Below are 20,320 nucleotides of genomic sequence, written 5' to 3'. Positions count from 1 at the left end.
AAGATACACATTTAATTTTTTTACTCATAATACTGTTTATTTGGTTGTTTCCACAATCATTTACTTTTTAAAACAGTTTGCATTGTATATTTATCTATTTGTGTTTTTTATGCATTATGTTTATTTTAATAATTTTAGTCATATTTTCATGTTTTCCTAAATCCAATCTTAATTTGTTATTTTCCTACTTGTGTGCTTTTATTTCTGTTAACCCAGTGTTTAAAGGAATCTCCCCTTGGCACTTGACATCTACTTATTATCGAAAAAATATAATAATAATAATAAAATAAATGAAGTAACCATGACTATTCACTTGTGATGAAATTATAAATCCTGCTTAAGACACCAATTACTATAACTACACTCTCAGAAAGAGTGTACCACTCTCAGGTGGTACCTTTTCAAAAGGTACACACTTGTACTTAAAGGGTCTATATTGTTACCTCGAAATTATAAGTACCTAAAAAAATTTAAGAGGAACACTTTTGTACTTTCCAGGTACTAATATGTTCCCTTCAGGTATTAATATGGACCTTTTAGGTACACATTTGTACCTTTTGATAAGGTACCACCCCAGTGACAGCTCGCGTATCTTTATTTCTGAGAGTGTATATGAGCTGATACAGCTTCCAGTTAAAGGCTTAATTTTCTCTTTTTTCTGTTAAAGTACAGTACGTGTCTGTGCAGGTAGATCGGCTCACAGGCTTTGCAGATTCATTAGAGCTTCACACGTTCTCTGCAATTGGCCCACAGTGACCTGCATTGTGATTGGTCTTTAAATCCTCTGAGGGTGTCTCTGCAGGGAGATCCTCTGCTTCTGTTTCCAGGATGAGAGTGTGTGAACTACATTATCTATAGTCCTCTTTTAAGTGAGCAGTAATGCTATATCCATACTAAAAAGCCAGAGCTTTCCCTATCTAATTGGTCTTCATTTTTGTTGCAAAAAAATACAAATACAACCTTTAAAAAGTTATCACGGTATGTGGCGATGGAATTCAGCCATTGAGATACACTAAAGATGGAGTAGAAGACTTGGAGAATTGGCCTACACTGTATAACAAATATGTTAATTAACAGTTTCCGTATTTAGTGATTCACAAGTGCTTTCAGTTTAATTACTGTTGTGAATGGCATTATGGAAGCTTGATCTCTGCTCTGTCGGCTTTTGATGTTGAAAATTCAACTCATTCAACTCTTAAACTCAATCACAAAATACGGAAAACTGCTAATTTATGGATATTTTTACAGCATCTTCATTTAGGAGAGTGACAGATGCTTTGGACATGCGACAGTTCCCCCCCTTGATCTTGCATTATCTTGTTGATGCTGCTGTTAGGTGTTAGGTGATGTAGCCATGTCTCAATAGGGTTGAGGTGTGGGCTGATGGCATAATCTGTTCACAAAATGTACGGATTGGCAGGACACACAAAAATGCAAGGGTGTCGTTTTCAGATTTATCCACTCTGGGACCCAGTTTAAAAAAAAAAATGCATTTCAGGCTCACAAAACGCTAGATCCATGGACAAAATGCAGATAATTATTTTTTTTACACATACTGTTAATCACAGCCTCATTGACCTTTATTGAGAAATGCTGTGGAAGGTGAAAAACAATAACTAAAGTCAAGGTCACACTGCAATTTTTGACCCATAGACTTCCATTCATAAGCATGCAAATGCTACAGAACGCAAGCTTCCGCGAAAAGTTTCACATATTGCTATATTCCAAAGTTTGAAATTTGTGAACTCTGACCTACAAAATTGCATCATGTGATTGCATGAGACCAACAGAAGATCAAAAACGGACCTCTCTGTACATAAAATAAAAATATGAAGCAATTGAATTAGATATCTTTATCGATGTCTAATCATCTTGTTTTATCCCACTCCTTCTCACAGTGCCAAATGACAGAATTTTGCATGATTAAACTCTAGGGTGACAAATTAGGATGGTGTTTACACCATTGTGTTTTTCGTTGCAAAAAAAATAGACATTGTTTTGGTTATGTCTGGCCTGTTTTAATTTGGAAATGCTGGTGTTGTGTTTTATACTAGGGTTGTCAAAATTGTCAAGTTCCGTCATCAGTTCACCACTTTTTAAAGCTGTTCACCAAGTGCAAACACAGATACACTGACGTATCTGAAGCATTTCCGAGCTTCATCGTTCAGATGGTCTGATGGTATGAGCTGACATATGAGCAAAACTATTTTATTTAACTATTTTATGCCTGCTCAGAACCAAAGCAGCGTAAATGGATTCTCTGGAGTCTGATGATCAAAAGTACTCAAAGAACAACATTACTATATTATGTTTGCTTCACGAAGCATTTGAAGCAAGTGAGGCCACTTTTACTGAAATATCTGTTCAACTCTTGAACAGAATGAGATTTCATAACCAAACTCACAGTGCACTTGAACTCAGTTTGAGGAAACAGTTTAGAAACATGGCAATGCTAAGAAATAGGGCATACAGGCATCATGTCCAAACGGGTAAACTACTTTTGCGAACTTGTCCTAGGTTTTTAATTTAATCTTGATTAAACCACTAAAGTGCAATTGTCTAGATATTTCTAGGTCAATAATTAACAGAAAGAATGTTGAACTTCAGCATTTGGAAAGCTGTAACAAGATCATAATAATATCTTTTTAGACATATGAGTAAAAGCCTTAATCTTGCACATGTAAATTCTAAATATTCCCGCTGACCTCCCTGTGTGGGTTTTTAGTGTGCATGGCATGGCAACACCTCAAGTTTAATGCTTGACACACACCAGTCCTGATGATTTATCTTTATATAATTTTCTGTTTCTTTTCCCCTTGTTTGCAAACATCAACACACGTCCTAATTATAATGTGAAATATGTATAAGAACATGTACTTCATCATTTAAACAGCTTAACGATCATATTATTTGATCAGGTGATGGGTGCCACCATGTTAGTGGAAAGATCAGAGCTGCTGGATTTAAAAATTGTCAATTTATCAACTTCCCCCGAATTACATGCAAGTTTAACTGGGAGAAGAATAGAGTAAACTTTCTAGTAACCTAAACAGTGAGTATTTATCTGATGTGAATGAAACACATCATCAGATTATTAGTAAAATGATTATTATAGCCGTCTTCATAAACATCCTTGTGCATTTTTACAAACCATTAATGCTGTTCTGCTAGTACTTATGATGACGTGACACAATAAGTGTTCTGATCACACCGGTGTGATTGTACGCACCTCAGGGTTAAAGTTCTTGAACCCCGATAAGTTCTGCTTGCAGCTCTATTTAAATTTCCCTTTTTGCACACACTTTGCAACCTTTCTATGTTACTCCTGGGTAATGATATATATGTACAGCTAGTGTTTATCAGTCAATGATAAACGTCCGGTGAAAGCCTAACGTGACTATTTTCAATTTCATATGGTTCATTTTACAGCATCAGTGTTGTAATGTAAATAAGATACAATCAGTTACATAGACTTAAGCATTCATTTGGGTGTTCAAGCATAAAATTAGATGAAAGACCATGTAAACGCTAGCTCCATTAGTAGCAGCAAGCTAGTGCAGAAACTCCATTGAAAATACAGGGTTAAAATAAATGTCCATATTTTAAAAACATGAAAAAAAGATGGAATTTAATGCAATGCATCTTGTACAGCCGGATACCGACTTTATATCAATCCAGTGAAGATCACAGATTCTTAAAGAAATTAGATCTTAAACTTGGCAATTTTGTAATGGCGCAACAGTTTACCGGAAGCGCTTGGGCTGGCTGAATGAAAATGAAAAGTCTGTGTGCATATACCCCATTATTTGAAGGTGAACAATTAATGAATGGATATTCTAAGAAACAGACAATCAGGACTCACTTTCTCCTGGTTCCTTGCTTTTTCTGCCACTGGTATTCTTCTTCAGCATGTTCCTCCCAGTGGTGAAGAGATTGGTGAGTTCATCCAATGGGCTGGTGGGCGTCCGTGAGCGCGCCACTGAGACGTTCTGCATGGAGCCATGATGGCGTCCCCCTGAGCCTGCATCCTGCGGTGGGGACGCCTTTCCATGAGGTGTGGCGGAGGCGCTGCGAGGAAGGCCTGATGCAGAAAATGGTCCATCAATAGGTGGTGACCGCATGAGGCTGAGGGGCGTCAGGCAGCGGCCCATACTGACTGGTGAAGGGCAGGCCGAGTGGCTGCGCTGGTAACTGTATGAAGAGGAGGAACTTTTATAGAGAGCACAGGGCAATGGTGGTGCGGACGAGCGCCCAGATGCTGTTATTGTAGGAGTTGCTGTTAGTTCCCTTTCAGCACGCCTTAGGTGCGACGTCGAGGCAGAGCCGGAAGGTTCCAGAGAAGATGACGTTGGGGACTTGCCAAAAGAGCCATTCTCAAACATAGGAAGCTTTGCTACATCAAGCGGGGTAAGTGGGGACTCGTCTGAGTTGGGAGAACACTGAGCTGGGGCTGGAGGAAAAACCAGTAAAGGTGGCCTGTGGGACAGCAGGTTAGGGAACGGGGCAGGAATGTCACAAAGGGGCACTCCTCGAGGGGTCGTACAACGGCTCAGAGGGGTATAGATTTCAGATTCACTTGGGCAAGGTGTGACACATAGCGATCGACAGTTCACAAGATCCCAACGTGAGTCGTACTCATCAAGTGCCGGATACTTCATTTCTTCATAGACAGCCTCACCTGGCTCATCTTCCTCAGTACGAGGGGTGGCTTCCTGCCCCACGTTCCCTGACATCTCAATGTAGACAGGTTCATCTAAGTCCTGCGGCTGAGGAGAAGGCGTCTGGCCATCTCGTGAGAAGAGCATATTGGTTGAACCTTTTGAACCATGACTGCGGATATAAGATTCATCAAAGGAAGTGCTCAGTTGTGTGTTGGGGTTCCTCTTAGGCTTCGGTGGGGGAACTTTCCTGCAGTCCTCACTGCAACCTTGTGTTCCTGAGAAATAAAATAAAGAAAAATATAAATATACAGCATAGCTGCAGAGGGTTTTGGGTTGCAAACAACAGGAGATGCCAGATGGTCTTGCTTTACCAGCACTCAATCACCATCGGTGGTGTAAAGTAACAAATTACAAATACTCAAATTACTGTAATTGAAATTGTAATTTACTATGTAGTTTTATAAATGTGTACTTTTACTTTCCCTTGAGTAAATCTTTAGTGCAGTATCAGTACTTTTACTTCACTACTTTGCTTCAACCTGCAGTCACTTCTTCATTTTTTCTTGACTATGACGATTAAAAATTCAGTCCTGTGATTCCTGTCCAATCGAAAGGCACATAGAACATAAATCAGCTCATAATGAACTACGTCAAGACATGGGCGATTTACAATTGCAGCAAACTGTTTGGAAGCATTAAAAGTATCAAAGAAGATGTCGAAAATTTTTACACGCATTGACCGAGAGACTATTTAGATGCATGTCATTGATGAAAAGATGACGGATGTCTACTGTATAATGACCAAAATGGCCTTAAACACCCAGGAGGCACAAGGCGTCAACATGATGTCAGATTGATGTTGTACACCAATGTCATGGCGATGTTGCATTTTGTTTGTAAATGAAAATCAGGTTGACATCAGAACCCAACATCAGGCTGATGTCAATGTCCAACCCCAACCTAAAATCAACCAAATATCAACATCTAATGATGTTACAGCTTGACGTTGTGTGGACATTACCACTATGACGTCTATCAGACGTTGGATTTTGGTTGCTATACCTGATGAATAGATGTCAGTAATTGATGTCAATATGACACTGGTATAAGATGTTGGCTCGACGTTGGATTTTGGTCACTTTCTAACGCAACCTAAAATCAACCAAATATCAACATCATTTGACGTTGTTATTGGACATCAAAATAACGTTGTCCGTAGACGCTGGCTAGACATTGAATTTTGAATCACGATCTAAATCTAACCTGATATTAACATCTTATGATGTTGTGTGTCTGCTGGGTCATAACTAAATGCACTACAGAATGTTACGTTTACACACATCCACAAATTATATGTAAACGCATCAGCTTTAAACAGCATAATACTCACTACTCTCTACTCTTGAGTACTTTTGAAAGGGCTCATACTTTGAGTTTTTTTACTTACAGTTGAAGTCATAATTATTAAGACTTTGAATTTTTTCTTTTGTAAATATTTCCCAAATAATGTTTAACAGAGCAAGGAAATTTTCACAGTACGTCTGATAATATTTTTTTCTTCTGGAGAAAGTCTTATTTGTTTTATTTCGGCTAGAATACAAGCAGTTTTAAATATTTTAAAAACCATTTTAAGGTCAAAATTATTAGCCCCTTTAAGCGATTTTTTTTTCGATAGTCTACAGAACAAACCATCGTTGCAATAACTTGCCTAATTACCCTAACCTGCCTAGTTAACCTAAAGAACCTAGTTAAGCCTTTAAATGTCACTTTAAGCTGTATAGAAGTGTCTTGAAAAATATCTAGTCTAATATTATTTACTGTCATCGTGGCAAAGATAAAATAAATCAGTTATTAGAAATTAGGTATTAAAACTATTGTGTTTAGAAATGTGTTGAAAAAATCTCTCTGTTAAACAGAAATTGGGGAAAAAAATAACCAGGGGGGCTAAAAATTTCGGGGGGCTAATAATTCTGACTTCAACTGCAAGTATGATTTTTCAGTACTCTTTCCACCACTAACCACCATATAGGCATATACCTATACATTTATATGACATGCAATAAAAGATGAAGGGTACCTAATTAAACACACACATAGGCGAACAGAATCTGGGCAATCCTTCACAAGTGACTCACATGAATGAGATAATAATCTTTCACACAAGAACTATACTATTCCAGCTCCACTCTGAGAAATAAAGTGATAAAACGCCTCGATTTCAGTGCTGGGAATAGATGATCATTTATTATATCAAAACATTTTCTCATAAACGCAGGGTGTGTGTAAAGAGAGGAAAGTGTAAAACTGTGCTGCACCAAGATTAAAGTCATTTTTCATGTTTTCTTTTTTCTCATCTCTATGAGTCAGAGAATCCTTTTGCGCATGGCAGAAGCAAAAAAAAGGAAACTACATGTGTTAATTCGGTGAAATTCAGCACTGGTGGATGTTGAGGTCTGTTTCCGTGCCTCTGAACGTGCCCTGCTCTCTGTGCCTCTCCCCTCCCTACGAGTGGATGTGTTTACGCTTGCCCACTCTCCTCCAGGGGAACTAAATCTAGGTCAATCGCTCCTCCTGAATGAATTCTGCACTGCCTGGTCCCTCCCCCCAACACCCCCACCCCACCCCCCACAACTGTCCTCTGAATGAGGGACATCCCCCACTCCTTTGCGCTCACTGGCTGAAGCTCAGTTAAGCTGACTGCTAGCCCGTTCCTCATTGGTTGTTGCTGCACTCTAACTTCTGTCACCTCGCTGACGATTGGCGGAGGCTGATGTCTGATGTCTGGATTGGTGGAGCAGCAGGGAGCCTCTGTTTCTGTGGGCTGGTTGCCGTGGTGTTGAGGAAGATCTGCGTTGTGCATGCTGTGATACCTTCAAATTCTGGCAAAAAGCAACTCTTACGGCATATTTCAGTACTGCAAAACATCTACTGACTTAATAATTATTTTGCAGGATTCCTCTTTGAATCTTTGAAATACTTTATAGACTTTGTAAATAATCAGAGGTTTGAAAACCCTGATTTATTTTTATATCTATAAGTCCACATTAACAGCAGAATGTTATTTTGCATACATTTGCATATACTATCTGGAAAATGTTCATGAATGTGGACAGAAACTGGTTCAACATCAACTTTTCCAAATTTATTTGTGGTTCAATGTTGTTTTCTGGCGACCCAGTGGGGTAGCACGATGGCCTCACAGCAAGAAGGTCACTGGTTAAGCCTCGGCTGGGTCAGTTGGCACTTGTGTGTGGAGTCTGCATGCTCTCCCAGTGTTCATGTTTTCCCCACAGTCCAAAGACATGCAGTACAGGTGAATTGGGTATGCTAAAAAATTGTCTGTAGTGTTTGTGTGTGAATGAGTGTGTATAGATGTTTCCCAGCGATGGGTTGCAGCTGGAAGGGCATTCACTGCGTAAAACATATGCTGGATAAGTTGGCGGTTCATTGCGCCGTGGCGACCCCTGATGAATAAAGGGACTAAGCCGAAAAGAAAATGAATGGATGAATGTTGTTTTCTGCAGCAGGAGTTTGACCTCTTATACAGATACATGACAGAGTGGAGCTCCTTTAGCAACATATGTGTCCTTCCCTGCTTTAATTTTCACCCAATTAGTCAAAATTAATTATGTTTATGCAGGACAATGAGCACTTTTAGCTTCGCTTAGCATTGAACTAACATCATTGAATCGCATATAGTGGCATGAAACTGTAGGAAATACCTGTATCTTGGCATTTTTTTGCAGTCCACTTAGAATCCAACATGGAAATCAATTTCTTCTTTTTCAAATTGTTTTGAAATTCAAATGGCATTAATATGCCTGTGTTTTAATTTCTGTAATAAATACGGCTGTCAAGCCAGGATCTTGCTGGTTTATTGTGGGTATGTTGTTTACATAAATAAATCTGTGTTACAAGTTAAATAAAAATTCTAATAAACAATTATATTTTGAATTTAAGTAGTTTTTGTCTTGCGTTTACATTAATTTTACATATGAATAGCCAAAATTACAAGTTTCAGTCTTTTAATTGTGATTAATCGCGATTAATTTTCCAAAAAAAGTGTGATTAATTAGTTATTTTTTTTATCGATTGACAGCACTAGAAATTAGTCTTTTTTCCAAAAAAGTAGTGTTTCTTTAAGAAAGAATTGAAGATCTACTACTTAGCAGAATAAATAAGCAAGCCTGCTGCAACCTCTTGCATTACAACATAAACTGTAGACTTTAAAACATAACATATTACAATCATGTTTGCACTCAGACAAGCTGCGACGCAACGTGATTTGACTATTCAAAATGATGGTAGCCAACTCTCCGCATTGTTGACACAGGTGTGTTTGCCTTTACATAAAAGAATAGCCAGGGGTCATTTTAACCAATGATTGAATAACAGCTACATTGCAGAATCAGTGGAGCGGGATCTGTGTAGGTGAAATTCAGAATAAAGAGTCACTTACCATCACACCTCTCTGATTCGTCGCCTTTACAGTAAGTGGGACTGATGTCCACCGCTTCAGAGGAGATGCTGAGTTTTGTGCTGGGGTCCCGTCGGGGTTTAGGTGGAGGCTGCTTACGGGATGTGGGGCTTCCCTCCTCCTCCACTCCTCCCACCGAGTGCAGGGACTGGGAGCGGACGCTGAAGCCCGGGTTACAGGGGTGCTGGTGCTGGTGAGGGGACACATGCTCTGCAGGGGCCGGCATGCTCATTGAGCCCATTCGCAGGTGCTTACCCTCGGTGACCACTTCTTCCTCCCTGATAAGAGAGAGAAAATTTAAGTAATGAATGCTTTCTGAATCCATTCATGACTGGCAATGTGATTTTTAAACATTTTTTAACTGATATGTGGTTTAGGAGACAACACACCAGACACTTTCTTATAAACCAGGGGTACCCAAACTCGGTCCTGGAGGGCCGCAAAGTCCTGCATGGTTTAGTTCCAACCTCAATTACACACCAAAAGCCTCAGAGTAAAATTTACTCAATTCAGAGAGTATTTGATTCATCTTTAAATAAGGGCAAACAGGTTGGTAAAAAGTAAAGCTGCTTAATGATCCTCTGCTGAGATTTTGAGAGATGCAATGTATTATATAAATCACAGCTGATTTCATCTAAGGCTGTGACTGAAGTCAGTTGTAGTTTTGAGTTTCTCTTCTGTGTTTCTGCTTATTAACAGCAGGTGTTGATCATCTGTGCTCACTTAATCCTTTCATTGTCTCATTAACTTGAGTAACTTTAACTCAATTTAGAGAGTAAATTTTACTCAGAGGATTTTGCTGTGTAGACATATCTGAACCAGCTAAACAAGCTCTTTTTAGCTATACTAGTAACTTCCAAGCAGGTGTGTTGAAGGAAGTTGGAGCTGACCTCCGGTGTCTTGACATTTTATCCTACCCATCAGATTATGCTACCAACACTGTTTTTGAATGGTTCTGAGGTTGAGGCTAGGGACTAAAATTTACACTGGTAGCAAAATCTGATGGCTAGCATATTGCGTCATCAAAATGTGCTACCTACTTTTTGAATGGGAGGTAAACAATCTGACAAGGTAGGACAAATCGACAGAACACCAGCACTCCAGGTCAAAGTTTGGGCACCCCTGTTATAAATGCTCTGTTTCTGGAAATATTGTGCAAAAAAATATTGTGCAAAAAAATTGTCTAAACGAACTTAGACTTGTCATGATTTAAAGTCTATGTGAACCGAAAAATTTACAATGATTATTTTGCTAGCGCACATGGCTGTTCTTTGGTAAATAATTAATCCGTGCAAAGTAAAATCCACTTAAAAAAGGAGTTGTTTTGGTATTATACAACCAAAGTCTGACCATTTGCTTCGGTCTTTCTTTATTGATGTCAATTTGATGGCTTTAGCCACAATTTTCTTTAACCACGCCGCTCTTACCACTAGTTTGTTACAAGCGAATGATGCACAAAAAGAAAGACTGCTAGAAGTACATTAGTGTACTGAAAAAAGGCTCAGCAACTTCAAGCATTTTAAAGAATTATTTTTTTCCTTCACTCGTAAGTCACTTTGGATAAAAGTGTCTGTCACATTAATAAATGTAAATGGTTTGTGGTTTTATATTTTCTAATGTATGTAATATCACCCTGTAATCTCACGAGGAAACGTGACTATTTTACATTTCGTCATTTTGTTAGTGCCTTATTTAGTGTTTACTGCCTTCAATCGTATGAAAATGAATGATTTTAAAAAGGAGGCGTGGCACATAACCTCGCCCCTAAACCCAACCGTCATTGGGGAATAAGCAAATCGTACTAAATTGTACGAATGTGATCATACGAATTCATACGAATTAGCAACTAAATCAAAAAGTTACGAAATTGCTGTGAGATTGTGTTGAATAGTAACAGTACTGAATGATGTATTTTTGGTGTGTAAGAACTCGCTGATAGATACATAGGAATGTACACTTAAAAAAAATTATTCTGTTCATCAAGAATAATTTTTTATTATTAAATGCATTTATTAAATGTAAAAAAAATGTTAAATTGTCAAATATTTATTGATTAAATATTTATTTATTACTTATTGTATGTAGTTTCCCTACATGTAGTCTGTGTTTCCTAACACCATAATATAAATTGCTGCAATGTAAATAAATAATGATTGCTCTATTTGAAGTAATTAATTTCTGTTGAACACCCTCATCAGACATAAATGATAGAGTTAAAGGCCCCCAACAAAGCAGGAATCAATTATTCAGTGGACATACTTTCATGGGACTTGACCAACTGTTAACTAACCAAAGTGAGCATTTAAAGTTAGCTTTTTGTTGTTGTTGTTGTTGTTGTTGTTGTTGTTGTTGTTGTTGTTGTTGTTGTTGTTGTTGTTGTATAGTGAAATGCATTCCAATGAGCTAATTAACCATAAATTATAAGGGATAGTTCACCCAAAAATAAGAATTCTGTCATTATTCACCCATCTTCTACTTGTTACAAACCTGTTTAAGTTTCTTAGTCCTATTGGCAGTGGTGGAAAGAGTACTGAAAAATCATATTCAAGAAAAGCTACCATTACTTGTCCAAAAGTGTAGTGAAAGTATCTGTTGTAAATATTACTCAAAGTATGAGTAAAAAGTAGCCCTTTTAAAACTACTCAAGAGTAGTGAGTAGTGAGTAGTTAGTACGGCTGCTCCGTTTACTTGCAATTTGTGCAGGCATGTGTAAACGTAATATTCTGTAGTGGATTATGTTTTTGTTTAAGGCCCTTTAGCCACGTTTTTTAGTTATCATACAGTAAACATCATCTTCTCATCAGTGTCTCTGAATTAGTGCATGTAAAGAATTTGGACATCTTCTTGGACGACTGTAATGTTTCCAAATACTTTGCTAAATTTATAAAGGGCCCATGTCTTGAGGTTGTTACTTTCTATGTTCGATTTGATTGGACAGGAACCACAGGACTGATGCTTCCACTTAGGCAATCCCCATAGACAAGAAAAAAATTAAGTAGTGACTGCAGGTAAGGAAAATAATAATAAGTACAGATACACCAAAAATGTACTCAAGAGAAAGTAAAAGTACACATTTTAAAACTACCAAGGGTGGAAAGAGTACTGAAAAATTACACTTAAGTAAGAGTACCATTACTTGCCTAAAAATGTGGTGCAAGTAGAGTAAAAGTATCTGTTGTAAATATTACTCAAAGTAGGAGTAAAATGTAGCCCTTTTAAAAGTACTCAAGAGTAGTGAATAGTGAGTATTAAACTGTTAAAAGCGGATGCATTTACATGTAATTTGTGTATGTGTGTAAACGTAACATTCTGTAGTGCATTAGTTGTTGCACAACAGGCACACGTCACAAGATGTTAATATTAGGTTAGATTTACAGATGTAAATCTAGACTTCAATTTGTTCCCTTTGGTGCCGTTCATTCTGCGGCGGTGACGGTAGTTGATGCGCCAGTAGCTTTTGACCGCTGGGTGGCGCTTTAACCACTAATTTTCAGCTTTGCCTTTTACAAAACTAAATAGACGTACCTTATGTGATGTGATGTGTTCAGATGACCAATGGTTCAGATGACCAAAATTTAATGTCTAGCCAGCATTTAAGGACAACATTATTTTGATCACCAATAACGACGTCAAATTATGTTGTTATTTGGTTGATTTTAGGTTGTTAGAAAGTGACCAAAATCCAATGTCGAGCCAACATCTTAAACTAACGTCATATTGACGTCAAATACTGACATTTATTCATCAGGTATAGCAACGTAACGTCCACACAACTTCAAGCTGTAACATCATTAGACGTTGATATTTGGTTGATTTTAGGTCGGACGTTGGTCACTGACATCGGTCTGACTGTCTGACTGTCTTAAGTTCTGATGTCAATCTGATTTTCATTTCCAAACAAAACGCAACGTCCCTACGACGTTGAGGTACAACGTTAATCTAACGTCATGTTGACGTCTTGTGCCTGCTGGGTGTTTAAGGCCATTTCGGTCATCATACAGTAGACATCCGTCATCTTTTCATCAATGATATGCATCTAAATAGACTCTAGGTCAATGCGTGTAAAGATTTTGGACATCTTCTTAGACACTTTTAATGCTTCCAAATTGTTTGCTGCAATTATAAATCGCCCATGTCTTGAAGTAGATTATTCTGAGGCGATTTACCTTATATGTGCGATTTGATTGGACAGGAATCACAGGACAGATTTTTTTAATCCTCATAGACAGGAAATATTAAAGTAGTGACTGCAGGTTGAAGGAAAGTAGTGGAGTAAAAGCGCACTAAAAATGTACACAGGTGAAAGTAAAAGTACACATTTATAAAACTTCTTCCTAAATTACAATTCCTGGGGAAAACTACTCAATTACAGTAATTTGAGTATTTGTAATTTGTTACTTTACTCCACTGCCTATTGAACACAAAAGAATATATTTTAAAGAATGTTGAAAAGCAGCAGCCATTGGTTTCCATAGTGGTTTCCAACATTCTTCTTTTGTGTTCAACACAAGAAAGAAATTAATGAAGGTTTAGAACAACTGAGTAAATGTTAAGATTTTCATTTTGGGGCTAACCATCCCTTTAATGCACTGTGACTATGACACAACAGTACAAAAATATGACATCATCTCTCTCTCCCTATCCCCCTCTATCTTTCAGGCATGAGAATGAAATTACAAGGCATCCTTTTGTTTGAGTCAATGACACAAGTACTGTGTTTGTTTGCAAGGTGTGATCGTTTATGACCTGAGTGTGTGTTATTGGGTAACTTTCCTGAACAGACAGCTGCAGAGGAGCGGAAGTCTCAAGAAAGGGGCTAATTGGTCAGAGGCTTAATTTTGCCTAGCAACAGCGAACCCATGAAAACAAACACTGAATCTGCTGCTGCTCTGTGCAACCAGTTCAGTCACACACAAGTGCACACAACAGGCTTCCAAATACACATCCAGCAAACACTTGATGGATCAGACATTAAGCTCTCGATAGGAAGAGGAACGGTGATGTTTGAGCAGCTGTCTGCACCGCATGTGCCTGCTTCTGCTCGGCCAAAACAAGTTTCCTACTGTTAAAAGTAACTGACGCCATACTACTCCTTATAGCACAGCATTCAGTCAGGGTTTCAACAAAGACCTTTTACGATTTTATTTCTACTCCATTTTTACTTCTATCTCAGATTGAAGGATACTCCACTTAAACAAACAAACAAAACAAAAAATAGACTGACATTACAACTCCACAAGTCCAATCTTAAGGACCAGCAATTTTAGCTTAGCTTAGCATAAATCATTGAATCGGATTAGACCATTAGCATCTTGCTCAAAAAATGACCAAAATGTTTTGATAATATTCCTATTTAAAGCTTGTCTCTTCTGTAGTTACATTATGCACCAAGAGTGATGGAAAATAAAAAGTGGCTATTTTCTAGGCTGATATGTCTAAGAACTATACTCTCATTGCAGTGTAATAATCAAGGAACTTTGTGATATTGCCTAGCACCTGAAAATAGTCCCCAGAACTAAGCCCTACACTTGCACCATCAGTTACAATCTGAGTAATATCACTGTGTCTGCTGCAGCCATTTTGAGTTACGATGCTAATGGCTAATTATCTAATCCGATTCAGATTAATGCAAGGCTAAGCTAAAAGTGCTAAAAATGGTCAAACTCAACAGTTTAACTTTAGAGAAGTTAAAGCGTTCCTTTAATATGTACTAAAAATGTAAATTTCTCAAAAAGAAGTGTAGAAACTTTGCAGTGCTTTGAAAACAATGTGCTGCAGCACGGGCTCATAGTGGCATGAGTCTGAGGCAAGGCAATTTGATTAACAAATCATTGGGGTCGTAACCAGGAAACGTATTGTAAAATAGTAATTATTGTGGCAGTTCTGGTAGGCCATCAGCTTTAAGTAGAGTCAGCTGAAAGCAGTTCTTGAGAATCATCAACAACAACTGCAACAATGCAAAATTCTTCTTTACAATTAGTATGTGTATGTGTGGCACTGTATTATTTATCACAGTGCCCTTGACAGTAAAAGAGTTATTGTCACTAGAGGGATACTTCCCCCTAAAATTAATTATTTACTCACCCATTCACTTGTTACAAACCCATTTTAGTTTTTTCTTCTTCTGTTAAACGCAAAAGAAGTTATTTTAAAGAATGCTGGTTGACAGTACCCATTGACTTCCATTGTAATTTTTTTCCTACTATGGAAGTCAATTAGTACCATCAATCAGCATTCTTTTAAAATATATTATTTTAGGGATTACGTGAAAAAAAATATCTACCCTGTTTAAACGGGGTCAATTCGGCTGGTCTGAATGACCTATTAGGGCTTGGAGGTGACTGAAATATTTATAACTCTATCTAAAATTTTACATTGTGAATTAGTTTTTGACCCTCTTTTGGTCATATTCATAATTTCAGACAAAACTAGGTCACTCTAGGACTCACAAAAACAACTGTTGTCTTACTGCTTTATTGTGGCAAAGTGTGGCTTGTGTTTTTTGAAAACTAAGAGGGGTCTATTCTAATTATTTATCCCCCTTTTGTGTGTGTGTGTGTGTGTGTGTGTGTATTTAATTTGTTGAATTATTTTTTGCCAAAAAAAACTAGAGATGTTGTAATCTTTGCTGTAATGCTGCAATGAATATCTCAATAAAAAAACCTAAAACATATTATTTTGTGTTTAACTCATAAAGGTTTAAACCTACATGAGGGAGTAAATGATAAGGTCATTTTCATTTTTGGGTGAACTATCCTTTTAAAGTTGGTGTATTGAAGCTGCTGGGCATCATTTTTCCAACCTTTTTAATTTACAAAAGAAAAAAAAATCTTACCAATATATTAATGTTACATTGCTAAAATAATTCGTTTTACTCCTGCAAAAGATCATTTAAGTTACATGATATATTTATTTCTGTTCATGTTTTTCAGTGTTTACAGCATAGTTGTCGTATGCAAATTAGCATGTGGAATTTTGCATTAGCAAAGTTTCTGTGCACTCCCAGATACAGCTGAAGCTCAGACACTGAATGGCTGAGAATCAAAGACCTGCCTCACGCAGCGCAATGCAGCAATCCGATTGGTCGGTGGCTGCTCCAGCTGTCACCAGGCAGAACACATCTCCTGCTAGCACACTCTTCACACTTAATCTCTTTGTAACAGATTTCTCTCTCTCTCTCTTCCCATCAGTTCCTGCAAAAATGGGTCGTCTCATTGACCCACTTATATGCCTCATGAAAAATCCAGCTATTCTTTTTTTTCTAGGCCTCATCCTGCAGCCACTGGTTATGAATATTTTATATCAGCAACAGCTGATAAGCAGACCAATACCTTTTCTATTACCTTTGCAGCTGACTTGTTGTGAAAGTTCCTCAACAGCTAAGTGTCTTCTGTAAATCAGAGCCTCACCGAAGACTCGCTTCAATCAAACTCTTGCGCTTTTAGGACATAGTACTGTTGGGAAATCATGTGCATCTCATATAGGAGTTTTCTGACTGGGACGAGACATCAACAGCGAGAGTTAGCCAAATGAAGATTTTGTCAAGAGATGCTGAGATGACCTAAAAAAAAGTTTATAATGGTAATCTGGGACGCTGGGTAATATGGGACACCTAAGATCTGCTGCGTACGTTTCAAGCTCAGTCACAAATTATTTTAACATAGCCATACATTTGGTGGGTTGTCTCCTTTACTTATCTAGAAAGTGTTTGGACGACCATTATAATGCAGTAATTCACCACAAATTGTCAGGCTTGTAATGAATAAGAAGATATCATCCTAGCTGGCACCTTGATGTCAAAAACACATTGCTTTTTTGATGTCCTTGATTTAATATCAAATCCTTGATGTCTATTTGAATTCCATACATTGATGCTCTTTTGACCACCAAACGCAAATCATTATATTACACAAAAAAGCTGAAAGCTTCAATTCTAATTTAAAATTTTTTATCATATAATGCAGTGTTTCTCAACCACATGTTTTGGATGTCTCTCCGTTGTCTGTCACACCCATTACAGGTCTTTCAGTCTCTGCTAATGAGCTAATGAACTGATGATCTGAATCACGTCAGTTTGGTTAAGGAGACATGGGGAATGTGCAGAGCTGGTGGTCCTTCAGGAACGTGGTTGAGAAACACTGGTATAATGGATTAAAACTACCTGGATGTCAAAAAGGCGACCTGGGCCAGATATCAAATGTAGTATTTGCACCAGATGTTAAAAATTGACATGTGGGCCACGTAAGTTTGCCCTATCTCGACCCACTTTTGAAATACATTTAAACTACTTTTGAGTAAAGAAAAACTTCTACCAATCGGGTCACTTCGAGTAAAAGTGCGGACATAAAGTGAAATGCTTCATCGGTTTATCAAATTCACTGCAGTCGCGACACAACAATATATGTGGCCCAGTCCAGGCCTGAGATTTAGCCCAGATATGGTCCATGTTTGGCCATTGTCTGAAAGCCAGCCTTGGTCCAGTCATGTATCGTAAATCACTGCAGCATGTGGGCCGAGCAAAAGCTGATTGTTTGGGCCAGAAGTGACCCAGAGAAATTTTGCTATGTGAGATCCATTAGAGGTCTTTCAGTCTCTGTTAATGAGCTGATGACCTGAATCAGGTGTGTTTGGTTAAGGAGACCTGGAAAATGTGCAAAGCTGGTGGTTCTCCAGAAACGTGGTTGAGAAACACTGGTATTATGCATTAAAACTACCTTGATGTCAAAATGACATAAAATTGACATCTAACATTGGCATCAAAAAACACGTCAAAAATCAATAAAAAAGATATTATACCAATGTTAGATGTCAATTTAAGAGTTTATTGGGTGTTTCCAAGTGCTGGGTTGCAGCTGGAAAGGCATCCACCTCATAAAACATGTGCCAGAATAATTGGCGGTTCATTCTGCTGTGGTAAACCCTGATAAATCAGGGAATTGATGTTAATTTGATGTCTTTTTAACATCAAGGTAGTCAATAGCCATCAAAAGGATTTGCATTCATGATGTGTTTTTTAGATGTGTTTGTTTTATGTCATATGTCCAATAGGATTAGATCCTACCCAGGTAGCAAAGATTTCTGGCCCAGATTTGGCATAAAGCTGGCATACAGCACGTGGGCCAAACATTGCCCGGGTTTGGCAGAGGTGGCATCATCTTTCATGTAGTATTTGGACCAGATGTAAAAAACAATTCTATTAATCGGGTCGCTTCGAAAAAGAGTGGACATAAAGTGAAATGCTTCATTTGTTAATCAAATTCATTGCAATTGTGACACACCAACATATCTGACCCAGTTCAGGCCCAGTTATGAGTTATAAACTTGGCTGAGACTTGACCCAAATATGGTCCATTCCCTTATGTGGAAGCCAGATTGGTCCAATCATGTACCGTAAGCACAACCTTACGTCATGTCAGAGCTGAAATAAATGCTTTTTAGGTAGTTGATGCTGGAGCCAAATGCCCGAATGAGATCTCTGAGAGCATTTAGCTTTTACTGCACTAAAGAAGTCAGTGCCAAATGCAATCAATACAATCCATGCCATCGGGTCTGGAGCGCCACTCAACAGCAAATTGCCCACTGACACAATTACAGCTATGTTAATGTTAGCAAGGCCACTGATCTGAGGTGTCAAAATGGCTACTTAATGCCTGCAATTACTTTCGCATGACTGAAATTACATTAAGATGACTTTATATAATAAGTAGCGTGAAACTGATACTAGATCAGTAATGTACAGTGTGGCGTTATCCATTTTGTGGGCGCCTGTTTCGAATATAACTTTCTGAGTTGCTCCCAAGGACGAAAGGCATTGCCGTGCAGGTTCAAGCCCCAATTATGTCAAAACTGAAAAATTAATCAGCTTTCACATGTAGATTGGGACGCAGACTTTTCTGCCATACAACATTCGGCACTATGCCATCGCCAGAAGGACTCTGTGTAAGGCAGCACCACGGGGAATCACGTTATGGTTTGCTTCCTTGTGTTGACTACGAATTGACTTCCATAGTCTTTTAATACTACAGAAGTCACAACAACTAGCATTCTTCAAAATATTTCCTTTTGTGTTCAACAGAAGAAAAAAACTCTTAAAGAAGGGGGAATAAATGATGAGGTAACTTTCATTTTTAGGTGAACTATCCCTTTAAAATGTGTTTTAATTTTGTGCTCTTGTTTACATTTCTCAAACCTCTTACCTTTTAATGGCTTCTTCCTGTTTTCGCTTCTTGTCGTTTTTCTCCTGAAAGTTAATCTTGCTTTTCTCATTCCACACTTGGTCGATGTTATGCGTGACAAATCTGTTATATGCTCTTAGTCCACAGTCTTCCACATACTGCATAAACATTAGCGAGTCCTCCTCTTTGGAGCTAATCATTGCTCACAGGCATTCCAGCAGGGCATTCTGCAATGAGAAAAAACAATTGCATTAAAGTTACTACTGCCATCATTTGAATTGTAGATTCATTCATTCATTCATTTTACTTCAGTTTAGTCTCTTTTTCAGCGGTCGCCACAGTGGATTGAACCATCAACTCTTTCATTCATTCATTCATTTTCCTTCAGTCTAGTATATTTTAGGGGTCGCCACAGCAGAATGAACCACTAACTCATTTATTCATTTATTTTATCTCGGTTTAGTCTCTATTTCAGGGGTCGCCACAGCGGAATGAACCGCAAACTCATTCATTCATTCATTTTCCTTCGGTTTAGTCTCTATTTCAGGGGTCGACGTAGTGGAATGAACCGCCAACTCATTCATTCATTCATTTTCCTTCAGTTTAGTCTCTATTTCAGGGGTCGCCACAACGGAATGAACCACCAACTTATTCATTCATTCATTTTCCTTTGGTTTATTCTCTATTTCAGGGGTCGCCAAAGCGGAATGAACTGCGAACTCATTCATTCATTCATTCATTCATTTTCCTTCGGTTTATTCTCTATTTCAGGGGTCGACGTAGCGGAATGAACCACCAACTCATTCATTCATTCATTCATTCATTCATTCATTCATTCATTCATTCATTCATTTTCCTTCGGTTTAGTCTCTATTTCAGGGTTTGCCACAGAAGAATGAACCGCCAACTCATTTATTCATTCATTTTCCTTCGGTTTAGTCTCTATTTCAGGGGTCGCCACAGTGGAATAAACTGCCAACTCATTCATTCATTAATTTTCCTTCGGT

At 38.1% G+C, this 20,320-nt stretch overlaps 1 protein-coding gene across 1 annotated transcript in view; it reads right to left on the bottom strand.

The window, feature by feature from the left end:
* nyap2b (neuronal tyrosine-phosphorylated phosphoinositide-3-kinase adaptor 2b) overlaps window positions 1–19,534 on the bottom strand; it is a 27,997-nt gene extending 8,463 nt beyond the window's left edge. The window contains exons 1-3 of the mRNA XM_056466050.1: window positions 19,335–19,534; window positions 9,121–9,416; window positions 3,863–4,936 (exon numbers count right to left, since the gene is read on the bottom strand). Coding sequence (XP_056322025.1) covers window positions 3,863–4,936; window positions 9,121–9,416; window positions 19,335–19,513 — 1,549 coding nt within the window. The 5' untranslated portion in view covers window positions 19,514–19,534. The remainder of the gene's footprint in view (window positions 1–3,862; window positions 4,937–9,120; window positions 9,417–19,334) is intronic.
* Between the last annotated feature and the right edge of the window lie 786 nt (window positions 19,535–20,320).

This window comes from Danio aesculapii, chromosome 2 (assembly GCF_903798145.1).
Source record: "Danio aesculapii chromosome 2, fDanAes4.1, whole genome shotgun sequence".
In the NCBI taxonomy this organism is placed as follows: domain Eukaryota; kingdom Metazoa; phylum Chordata; class Actinopteri; order Cypriniformes; family Danionidae; genus Danio; species Danio aesculapii.
Note: the sequence above shows the minus strand (reverse complement) of the source record. Positions and strands in the feature narration are given on the sequence as shown.